We start from the raw sequence: 12,387 nt of genomic DNA on the forward strand, positions 1-12,387 counted from the left end.
AGAGGTGACCTTCATATCTTACAAGTTTCTTATGTTGTTTTTGTCAACTTGTGCAATAATTAATCATAAAGTTAGTTGGACACTGTTGGGAATTGTACTAACCATGTCAATTTTTCTGTAGTTCTAAGGGTTTATTTTTCTTTGTACTTAACTGGTGTTTGCTTCTATTTCATCCCCCCTTATCTTGTATTGCCTTTACTTGATAAGCAAGTGAAAAATTTGGGATCTTGTAAGTTTGAGTATGGTGCAATAGGTCTATGGATAAATAATCTCTCTTGGTTCAATGGCAGCAATATTAGTGAAGCAGGATTCAGAAGAATGATTTGCTGTTGTTGTTTTACCTGGATATGGTATGAATACTTGATTGCTAAGACTCACTAGGGAACAAATGAACCTCAAATTCTGACCTAATCATCTTAGTAAATTTTCAGTGGAATGTTCCATTATAAACTACCAAATCAGGAATTCCACATCATGTTTTTAGCTTTTCACCATTCTGCTTCTAGGCTTTTGTTTTAGCTGCGAGCTTCATTCTGATTGTGAAGTGATGAATAATGAAGCCCTTAGTGAGTGCTTTCACAAGTTCGTAGTTCTTGTAAGTAGCCATAAGTCATAGAGTTGGTTTGATTAACTTTACAAGTGCAATTTGAGCATATAATCTTTCCATAAAATTAATGTAATTCTCAGAATCAGTTAAATCTCATTCTGACAGTTCCAATAACTATTCCTTGCTTTTGTTTCAGTGCGTCGGACAGAAATCTCGATGTTTTAAGAGGCAGAGTTTCGCGTCCAGTGAAGAAAGAGCAAAATGTATGTGAGGATACATTTTCTGAACAATTCCAAACTATGGCCATCTCATGCTATATTAGAGGACTGCAGTTATATATATATATAGCCTTGTTTTGCAGTGTTGAACGAGTATGAGAATTATGCATACTTCTTTTATTTATTTATTTACCCTTTTACTGTTTTTCAAATGAGAAAAAGTTGCAGGCATCTCCATTATCAACAAGGGCTTCTAGGACTCGAAGTCCTCTTCATGATTGCTCTGCTTATGGCAACAAGAATATTTCAGTGAACCAACGAGCCTCTTTGGAGAAAGATGTAAGCCTTCAACTTAGATGGTTTTCTTTGATTATAAATGTTTGACTGAATGTCTGAAAGGCATATAGATACTTCAAGTATGATGAAGGTGAACCCTTATAGTTCTATTTCAGTTGGGCCATAAATGGGTAATGAACCCATATGCATTCCATGAGAGACTTGCCATGTGCACCTAAACAATGGATCAATGGTCTTTTATGCTGAATAGCTGTATAATTTATCTCTTTGCTGCATAAGTTTCGACATTAGCATAACCATGGTTTTCCCCCTTTTCAGATAGAACTACTGCAATTACGTTTGCAACAAGAAAAATCTATGCGACTTATGCTTGAAAGAGCAATGGGGCGGGCTTCAAGCACTCTATCACCGGGGCATAGGCATTTTGCTACACAGGTAATATGATTTCTGGGAATGTGACTTTCTAGCTGTTTATGAAAACCAATCCTCAGCGAATATTGGCTAATTTCAGACAAAGGAATTGATTGCGGAGATCGAGTTACTTCAAGAAGAGGTTGCAAACCGTGAGCAACATGTACTTTCTCTCTATAGGAGTGTTTTTGACCAGTGTGTTAGTCGGCAACCTTCTGAGCAGAGTTCAGGCAAGGCATCTCCTGCCCATATGAAGCATGCATCAAGGAAACACCCCAGTGTTATTTCAAGTGCATTTTGTTCTTCAAAAAAGTTCCCTTTGAAACCTTGGCAAGCTCTAGTTTCCACAAATGATTCTGGGAAAAGAATCTCTAGAAGTATTGATGCTTCACAGTTCTGTGGAAAAAACGACATTCTATTTGACAAGACATCTTCACACTCTGTTAAGGCAAGAAACATGCGTACTCTAATTTTCTTTTTTACAACGGTGTTGTTAATTCTTGTTTTGTTCATTTAAAAGCTCATTCTGACATTAGTCTGTGAAAGTTAAGAGTTGCATGTTTCTGACATATCAAGAGCCTTGACGTCATAGATGGATGGGCATCTTGAGCAAGGGCGATTTCATACTATTCTGCAACAATAACAAGTTGGATTCCTTAATCTGTTTTTTATATATATTGTACCAGTGAAAATATTAAATTCAAAGATTATGTTATATTGAAATCGATCATGCATTTTGTATTTTACTGTGTGAACCATATACCTAATCTGTTTTATAATGCCATGGCCATGCATGTTTGATGTCCAGACTTTCTTACCCTCGCATTTTTCAGGCTCATGAAAAAGTTCAAGGTATGGAAAAATCCTCAGTGCTGCGAACCCTGAAAGATCATCTATACCAGTGTCCAAGCAAGTTATCGGAGGAGATGGTCAGATGTATGGCAGCTGTATATTGCGGGCTTCGTGGTGCAACGTCTCCAAGTTCCAACAAAAACCAGTCACCTTTATTGTCAAGGTCATCAACTAATGTTGTACTTCCTAGACGTGGCGCCGGAGACGACCAGGATTTCTCTTGCACGTCTGATATTGAAATATCTTGGATATCAACTAATACGAACCAATTTTCTAGAGCATCTTATGCCATCAGTAACTACAGGTTGGTTTATTACAGATACATATATATATAAATATCCAAAAAGAAAATAGAGAAATAAACATAGACAGGGAAATACTGTGTTTTGAGGAAATTAAGGTACACATTGCAGGAGCAATTTAAGAGCAACTTCTTTTTTTTTCTCTTCTTGTGATACAAGTCAAATTCAAGTTTAATGTTTGTTTTTCTTTTTTATTTAGACCAACAGCATGTTTCCAATTATTTTTCATCACATCCTTTGAAACTGACACAATTTGTGCTTTAATTTGTCAACTTCAGAGCTCTAGTAGAACAACTAGAAAAAGTGACAGTGAATCAGATGGAATTTAATGCCCAAATTGCATTTTGGATCAATGTGTACAATGCCCTTGTTATGCATGTAAGCGCAAATTCATACCAGCTCGTTCGTTGCTTCCTTCTTTTTTCTTTTACCATCTTTAACTCTCAAATTTTCCTTCTGCAGGCATATTTAGCATATGGAATTCCCCATGGTTCTTTACGACGGTTAGTGATACGAGATCAAAGGCCCGACAAATGCGTTCCAAACTAAATTGGACCATCCAGGAGTTTGTTAGTAAGGCCTTAGATGCGTACACAAAAGAAAGGGAAAATCAAGATTTCAAATATTGGGAATCTTGGTCCAAGACACCAAATCTTGCAGCCAAAGCGCATTGGATCTCCATTACGAGCATCAACGATTCAATTTCGGTAGGAGATGGATCACAAGCCCAAATTCTTGAGGGCAAGGCCCAATAAGAAGATTCCAAGCCCAATCAAGAAATCCACCCATACTTAGTTGAAAATCAGGCCAAATTGTCAAAGTGGCCCAAGTTGTAAAGTTTTATTTTTATTTATTTATTTATTTTACTTAGTTTAAATGTTTATCCAAGAGTCCCAAATAAAAGACCCTTGGCCGAATTTCCATATTAAAATAATTAGGAGTTTTTTTTTTAGTTTTAGTTTTAGTGTTCTAATTAAATTAGGAAAACATTTGAAAGGCCTATTTATATGGTTTGGCCAACCACCCTACATTACATTACAATTACATTAAAAATTTCAGATTTGATTTGAGTGAAAATTCTCTTTGAGTTCTTCAAGGATTTTCTCTTGAGTTTTCTTTAGAAGTTGTTTTAACAATCTTTTTGATTGTGGGAGCCATCTTCAACCTTCTTCTTGCCATTGATATTCTTTGGAGGGGAGATTAGAGCCGTTTGAAGGGAGTTGTGAGATCTTTCGAGATTTCAAGGCTTCTTAGGACTTATCTTTTAATTTCTTACTGTCAATTCTTTCTTTATTTCTACTTGTGCTGAATCATTATCTAATCTATTTTCTGTTCTTATTGTGTTTTCAGCCTTTTTCTATCTTAAGGAATTAGCCCAAAAATCCCCAATTTCTAGGGTTCTTGCCGATTCATCCATACTCTTTTTAGGAGAAATTAGATTGCCGAAATTTGGGGAAAACTATCTGGGTGTTCAATTGGGCAGAATCGCAATCTCTTCTAGGGTTTCAAGATTCCTTATTAACACTTATTTCTATTCTCTATTTGATTCTTTACTGTTTTGGGGATTTTATTTCAGATCTGAAAATTCAAAAATCTAATCTTTTAATTTTCTGTTTCGTTTCAGATCTAATTGTTTAGGGTTTTCGTAAGAGTTTCTCGTGACTTGGCAACTCGATCTTGGTCCGCGCGCAACCCCGTATCATTTGGTATCAGATTTTGGGCGTTTTGGGTGTTCTTGGTTGATTTCTAAACTGATCTCTATTTTTTAAATTACAAACAGCAGTTTTACCCAGAAAAATTTTCGAAAAAAATTCATTTGAGTGGGTAAACGTTTTCTGATTGATCTGAAATTTTACATACATATTTTTGGCACTGTTATTGAATATACAAAAATATTTCCCGCAAAAAAATAAGTCGAAAAAGTCAAAAAATTGAAAAAATACGAAATCCAATAAAAAATTAAAAAAATATTCAGCGGGTTGAATTTGGTGCCCAAATTTTCCAGATCAAAAATTAAATATATAAGGACACTCCAGATTTAATTTCGTGATTTTTGGAGATCGGGAACACCTCGAACGAAGTTGTCAAGTTACTCCGCAGTTTTTCGGGTTTTCTGTTTTCAGCAATTTTTATTGATTCTTAGCTGTAGGTTTTCATTTGTTTACCTTTATTCTTCCTTTACGTTATCTAACACCTTCTTGTTTCTTGTGTTAGTAGGATTTAAACGTGTGCACAACTTCTTCCTCGGTGCAACACGAATCAATTGGTGTCTCGTCAGTTTTTGGCATCCTAGTGCAAATTAGGATTCTTTGGTAGTTTGGTTCACACTCTCTAATTGGTTGATATAAACTCTGATAAAGAACTCACAAGATTGAATTCGACCTCATTGAGAATTTGAATTTTCTTTTTGAGTGATTAATGGTGAGGTTTGCTAACTTTTATTTTTGAGTGTTGAGTGTTTATTTTTTACAGGTTTTGAAGATGTCTAAAGGTGATAATAATGATGCACTTATGAAAGTCCAACAACAGTTAGATGGACATACTGCTGCAATCACACAAATAAATGTTACACTTCAAGCATTGAATACTACTTTGAATGAGGTACGAGTGAATCAAAAACATCAATATCGAGATCCAATTAAGGAAGATAGGGATAACCAACCCCAAAGGCGCGGCCCTCGACGTGTCACTAGAATGGATGATGATTTTCATGATCGTGGACAATCATCTTTGGCAAAACCAAGGAGCGAGCAGCAACGAGAACATCTCTTTCATACTCGCTGCCATGTACAAGGTAAGCTTTGTAGAGTTATTATTGATGGTGAAAGTTGCTCGAACATAGCCAGCACGACGATGGTGGAAAAGCTTTGCTTAACCACTACCAAGCATCCACAACCTTATCAACTACAAGGGCTTAGCAACGAAGGCCAATTTAGGGTCACTCAACAAGTGCGCATTGCCTTTTCTATCGGTAAGTATCAAGACGAAGTTGTGTGCGACGTAATGCCTATTCAAGCCTGCCATTTGTTGCTAGGAGAACCATGGCAACTGGATCGAAAAGTCACTCACGATGGTCGTACCAATAGGTATTCTTTCAAGCATCAAGGAAAGAAACTTACCTTAGTGCCGCTCACTCCGGAACAAGTCCATGAGGACCAAATCAAACTGAGAAATTCTGTTAAAACAAGTGAGGAAAAAGAAAAAGAGAATGAAAAAGAGCAAAAAGAGATTGAGAGTGAAAAGGAATGTGAAACAGAAAAGAAAATTGAAAAAGAAGTTGAAGAAAGAAGAGAAAATGAGTTAGAAAAAGAAACAAAAGAAAAAGACGAGGAAAGGCTAGTGAGGAATGTTTCCACTAACCAAGATATGAATTTTTCTTGTGTTGCTACTTTTCAGGTTCCCGAAAGATCGAAAGATAACTTTCAACTTCAATACCTCTCAAATGAAAGACGCTTTCATACGATCAACTTAAGCAAAGATGAAATCACACTACATGATCTCGAAGGTAAGCGAGGTAAGGAAATTTTAGAAACCGAGTCCAGTGCAGATTTGAAAATTATTGATAAAACTTTTGGTGACTTAGTTCTTAAAAGATCCCATCATTTTGATCCGATTAATTGTTACTCTTCGATTGTGGTTGATAAAGTCATTACGAAAAGAAGCGTGATTTGTTATTCTCTTGATTTACCTTGTGTAAAATCCTTGAATTTGTCCAAATCTGTTTTGGAGAATAAGGTAACGAAATTTGCCAAATTTGTTTTCAATTTATATTCTTGCCTTAAACAGTTTATGTGGTTGTACATGAAGTTTGAGTTCCATTTGACAAAGGTTAACTCAACAACGGAGATTCGACTACACTATGCCCCCGATGAACGAAGGTTTGTTTTAAATGAAAAAGGTAAAATCAACCCTTATTCTTTTGCTTATCGAGGTAAGATGCTTGAAACCTTTGAAACACTTTTGTACTCCTCGGATAGTGATAAAGATCGTGTTGATGAACACTTAGATCGAAACGTGCTTGACTGTCCTATTTTATTTATTGATGATCTATCTGTTTTGATGGTTGATAAAAAGATTCTTGTTTTTGATAATGCATGTGTGAGTGAATCTATAGACCGTCGATTAATGCATGGTATGATTATGCAACTCTGTGAACCATGTGAATCTTTTCAAATACCTACTTGTGACGATTATGTTTACCATTTGATTTATTACTCGCAATTTATTCATGGTTTGTGGGAACAATGTGAGACGACTGAATGCCTTAAAACATGTCCATCTTTGTTTCAAATATTTGACGAGGCAGTGGTGAGTAAATTAGATTGTTTGCATGGTAATCTGAATCTGTCCATTCACATGCGTTATACCTGTTCTGTTATGCTTATGATTGGACTACAAGCTTGTTTCCGTTGCTATTTACTATCTCATGGCTATTCTTTTCAGTGGACTCAATTGCCATTAGTCCCGTTCGATAGAGGAAAGTCGAGTTCATTTGATTTTTCAGATTCGAGGACGAATCTTTTTGAGGAAGGGGGGAATGATACGAGATCAAAGGCCCGACAAATGCGTTCCAAACTAAATTGGACCATCCAGGAGTTTGTTAGTAAGGCCTTAGATGCGTACACAAAAGAAAGGGAAAATCAAGATTTCAAATATTGGGAATCTTGGTCCAAGACACCAAATCTTGCAGCCAAAGCGCATTGGATCTCCATTACGAGCATCAACGATTCAATTTCGGTAGGAGATGGATCACAAGCCCAAATTCTTGAGGGCAAGGCCCAATAAGAAGATTCCAAGCCCAATCAAGAAATCCACCCATACTTAGTTGAAAATCAGGCCAAATTGTCAAAGTGGCCCAAGTTGTAAAGTTTTATTTTTATTTATTTATTTATTTTACTTAGTTTAAATGTTTATCCAAGAGTCCCAAATAAAAGACCCTTGGCCGAATTTCCATATTAAAATAATTAGGAGTTTTTTTTTAGTTTTAGTTTTAGTGTTCTAATTAAATTAGGAAAACATTTGAAAGGCCTATTTATATGGTTTGGCCAACCACCCTACATTACATTACAATTACATTAAAAATTTCAGATTTGATTTGAGTGAAAATTCTCTTTGAGTTCTTCAAGGATTTTCTCTTGAGTTTTCTTTAGAAGTTGTTTTAACAATCTTTTTGATTGTGGGAGCCATCTTCAACCTTCTTCTTGCCATTGATATTCTTTGGAGGGGAGATTAGAGCCGTTTGAAGGGAGTTGTGAGATCTTTCGAGATTTCAAGGCTTCTTAGGACTTATCTTTTAATTTCTTACTGTCAATTCTTTCTTTATTTCTACTTGTGCTGAATCATTATCTAATCTATTTTCTGTTCTTATTGTGTTTTCAGCCTTTTTCTATCTTAAGGAATTAGCCCAAAAATCCCCAATTTCTAGGGTTCTTGCCGATTCATCCATACTCTTTTTAGGAGAAATTAGATTGCCGAAATTTGGGGAAAACTATCTGGGTGTTCAATTGGGCAGAATCGCAATCTCTTCTAGGGTTTCAAGATTCCTTATTAACACTTATTTCTATTCTCTATTTGATTCTTTACTGTTTTGGGGATTTTATTTCAGATCTGAAAATTCAAAAATCTAATCTTTTAATTTTCTGTTTCGTTTCAGATCTAATTGTTTAGGGTTTTCGTAGGAGTTTCTCGTGACTTGGCAACTCGATCTTGGTCCGCGCGCAACCCCGTATCAGTTAGCCTTGTTTCACAAGGTAGTCCTTTACTTAAATCCAAGCCAAAAACAAATTTAAGCATTTAATGACATCTTAAGAAAGTGTGGGAACCTCTGAGAGTGGTTGCATTTTTGTTATGATTTAGTCAGTTATTAGATGATAAAATTGGTTTTTCTGTATAGTGCAGGCTTCATACAACATTGGTGGCCATATCATAACTGCAAATGCCATAGAGCAGTCAATATTTTGCTTCCGTACACCTCGAATCGGGCGGGTATAACTTCTGACATCAAAAAGTACATATATAGAAATAGGTTGATAATTCATAATCTTGCAATATCCAGTACATAATGTTATCTGATTATTGATTAATTCAATATGTTTCACATCTTTTCCCTCCAGTATGTAATGGATATTTCAATAATCTTTTAGCATCTCATTGTTGGCTATAATATAATGCCCTAGGTTTAAGGTGTTTATCACTTATCAGTGTAACCTGTTCAACCTTTGAATACTAGAAACTTGTCTTACAGTGGAAATCAGCTACAATAACTTGCCAATTTCCTGATATTCATATATTTTATCTGATATTGTTTAAATATCAGTGGCTAGAGACAATCCTCTCCACAGCATTAAGGAAAAAATCTGGTGAAGAAAGGCAAATTATCAGTTCAAATTTTGGTCTTCCATATGCCCAACCACTTGCTTGCTTTGCTCTCTGTACTGGAGCTTTTTCTGATCCTGTGGTAATTTCTATTTGTCTTTTACAGTGTTTTGCAGTATAATTGTCATACAATATAATTTAGTAGGGTTTACATATAATTGATCCGTTTCAGTTAAAATGTCAAAATTCAAAACTTATCTAGTTATTTTCATCTCAATAAAAGTTAGTCATCCAGTTTAGTGCTTGTATTGATTGAAAAGATACAATCTTGATACTTAATCACATAAATAGCATATTTTGAAGTCCTATTATTTGATTTTGAAAGCCTTTTTTTTTTTTTCAATTTAACTTGTTTTTGGCTCATCTTACACTTGTAGCTAAAAGTTTACACAGCACCAAATGTTAAAGAAGAGTTAGAAGCTGCAAAAAGAGACTTCCTTCAAGCAAATGTAGTTGTTAAGAAGTCAAAGAAAGTATTCCTACCCAGAGTTCTTGAAAGATTTGCTAAAGAAGCCTCCATCAACTCAGACGATCTTTTGAACTGGGTTCTTGAAAATGTCGACAAAAAGCTCCACAATTCAATACAGAAATGTATGGACGGCAAATCCAAGAAGAAACCATCACATTGCATTGACTGGTTGCCTTACAGTTCAAGGTTCAGGTATATTTTCTCAAAGGATCTAACGGAGAAGCCATGGTGGGTGTGACTGAGTTCGACTCTACACGAATTTAACTACGATGGTTCTCCACATATTTTGTAGACGATGAAACGTAAGAGGTATCGCTCATCTTTACGTGTAATTCAATGTCAAATTCATTGTACATCCTAATCTTATATCACTTACCATATATTCTTGTGAGATTAATACCTTTGCAAAAGTAATGCATTTAACTTAATGAGTACATTACAATTCCTAATTGTTTTGAGGCTGTAATAAGCCTTGAAATTCGCTGTGATTGGTGTTATTAGTTTGAATGTAATCTACTTTGTGTTTTTTTAAACAGTAGGGGTTGTAGAGATTTTGAATCTGGGACCATGACTGTGGAAAATTTAAACATTAGTTGTTTGCCACTTCACCTATGCTTCAGTTGACGAATGCAAATGTTGCATGTAACACAGTGTAATAACTTTTGGTAAAAGTATCATGGAAGTCTTTGTAATGTGAGTTATATTGTATTTTACTTCCTCTATTAATAAAATAAGCAAATTAATCCATATACGTTAAATCAAAGAGCAAATCAGTCTTACTATTAAAAGTTTCATCCATTTCTACTAATAAAAACTGACCCCAATATGTCAACATGAGGTGTATGTGGTACGCCACATGTAATTGTCTTATTATTCCGTCAGACATTCCAGTTTTAACAATATAAATGTATGAAAACTTTAACAAAAATGACCAGTTTGCTATTCGATCTATCGTACAACAATTGTTTTGTTCATTTTTTGAACAAAATAGGTAAAATGTAAATTGACTCCTAATAAAGTCTCCATAATATATTTACCGGTAATCTTTAAGTTCTAATATCAGCTCTCTATATATTACAAGTTAAAATTAAATTAAATTTTTAAAATCAAAATAAAACTTTACCATTATATTAATTTTAACTTATAAAAAAAATTACAACTTTTGTATATACGAACATACAATTTATCAATTTTGGCCAAGCTAGTTACTCCTTTATAAATTTTTTTAGTTAGAAATTATTAACGCAATACATTTATTGATAATCTTTGTTTTAGTTTGGGTTTGTTGGTAAAAGTAATTACCATTTAATGCTATTGGATTAAAAAAATTTATCCGGTATAATAATAAATTTAATCCATAATATTTATTTTGTCAATTTCATTTTATTTTTTGGATCATTTTAGTTATGACATTCAAATTTTTAATTAAATTATTTTTTGGACAAAAAATTGATTGTTCTATTAAAATTTAATGGCACCTATGCAACATCCCTTACATATTTCACTATTGATATGGGTAATATTTTAATTTTTTATATATTTTTTTAAATTTTAATTTTTTTCATGAATTATGTGATAGTCATTAAAGTTTAAACGCCAAAGTAATAAAAAAGTACCAAAATAATTAACAAGATAAATGTTAATGGGCTTAATTTGTTATTTTATATCATTACATATCTAAAGTTAGGTTTAATTAGTCAACTATTTTTGTTGAATATATTAGCCGACCATCTTTAAATGTGGTAACAATTTTAATATCCCTGTTCCTTTTTCACTTATAAAAAAATGGGGTTAATAAATAAATTTGCCACTTTATTACGTGTAAATATTAAAATTCATTATTATATTTTATTATGATTGATTTTTATCATTATATGTAATTAAAATTTACAACTAAAATTTGATTTTAATTGTATTTTATCGTTCAACTTTAATTTTTTAATCAAATTTTACACTCAACATGCATTCTAGATGATTCCAAGACAATTTAACCCCCAAAAAAAGTTTTCAAATATTTCATTTTAATGAATAATTATAATTGATTTATAAAAACATATTAAATTTAAGAATTTATGCTCTCTTTAAATAAATGAGCACTTAATACTACACTATTTATACTAGTATTGTGAGTGAAAAATAATTATTACTATAAATTTTATTACACTAGTGTAGGTGTGGAAGTTACGCATTAAAACGTATGAGTGCATTTATAAATAAATATAATTATTGATGAAATGTAAGATTTAATACTAATAATAACATATAAGCAATATGTATGGAATTAAAATAAAAATAATTTAAATTTTGAATAAAAAAATTTTAATAGGTAAAAAATTAAATTAATAATATTAAATGTGCTTCAATTATTTATCATAAAAATAATAAAAATAAAATAAAACATTTATAATAGAAAAAAAAGTAAAACTAATAAAAAGATGGAGACAAATGTGGAAAACTGAAAATGAGAGTATTTAAAAAAAGAGAGAGAGAGAAAATGAGAGTATAAATAGAAGATTGGATAAATAAGTAAAGTAATTTTATTTAAATGAAAAAAAAATACATTGTTAATACTATACTAAAAATCTTATCACATATTTATGCGCATGAAAACTACAAATATATAACACAAATGTGTGTTTAAAAGTAATATACAATAAATAATGAAACTTATGGTTTGAAATTAATTAATAATAACACATGAAATATATACGTATTAAACTTTAAAAAATTAGAAAATAAAGTGTGCATGATAAAATTAAAATGTATAAACATATCAAAACAAAACTCTAGCTTAGTAGTAAATTCAATGTTTTTTTAATGCAATTGGCTTGGGTTCAAATATCATTGTATACATATTTTTATTAAATAAAAATACTAAATATCCTCGAATAATTTTAATTACAAAAGGACATTTCA

At 32.8% G+C, this 12,387-nt stretch overlaps 1 protein-coding gene across 1 annotated transcript; it reads left to right on the forward strand.

Annotated features, from left to right (window-relative positions):
- The first annotated feature begins 113 nt into the window (after positions 1-113).
- LOC107944472 (uncharacterized) lies at positions 114-9,797 on the forward strand. The gene is made up of 12 exons (XM_041107365.1): positions 114-350; positions 744-810; positions 982-1,104; positions 1,381-1,497; positions 1,574-1,921; positions 2,307-2,629; positions 2,906-3,005; positions 3,090-3,134; positions 8,360-8,377; positions 8,526-8,612; positions 8,944-9,084; positions 9,380-9,797. The coding sequence occupies exons 1-12, from the start codon at positions 319-321 to the stop codon at positions 9,707-9,709; spliced, it is 1,731 nt and encodes a 576-aa protein (XP_040963299.1). The 5' UTR covers positions 114-318; the 3' UTR covers positions 9,710-9,797.
- Positions 9,798-12,387: the final 2,590 nt, after the last annotated feature.

The sequence above is a fragment of the Gossypium hirsutum genome, chromosome D12 (genome assembly GCF_007990345.1).
Source record: "Gossypium hirsutum isolate 1008001.06 chromosome D12, Gossypium_hirsutum_v2.1, whole genome shotgun sequence".
NCBI lineage: Eukaryota > Viridiplantae > Streptophyta > Magnoliopsida > Malvales > Malvaceae > Gossypium > Gossypium hirsutum.

Coding starts and splice junctions, on each gene's coding strand:
- LOC107944472 (XM_041107365.1), top strand. CDS start 319: ATGATTTGCTGTTGTTGTTTTACCTGGATATG. Junction 2,630..2,905: donor TATGCCATCAGTAACTACAG/GTTGGTTTATTA, acceptor TGTCAACTTCAG/AGCTCTAGTAGAACAACTAG. Junction 3,006..3,089: donor ACAATGCCCTTGTTATGCAT/GTAAGCGCAAAT, acceptor TTCCTTCTGCAG/GCATATTTAGCATATGGAAT.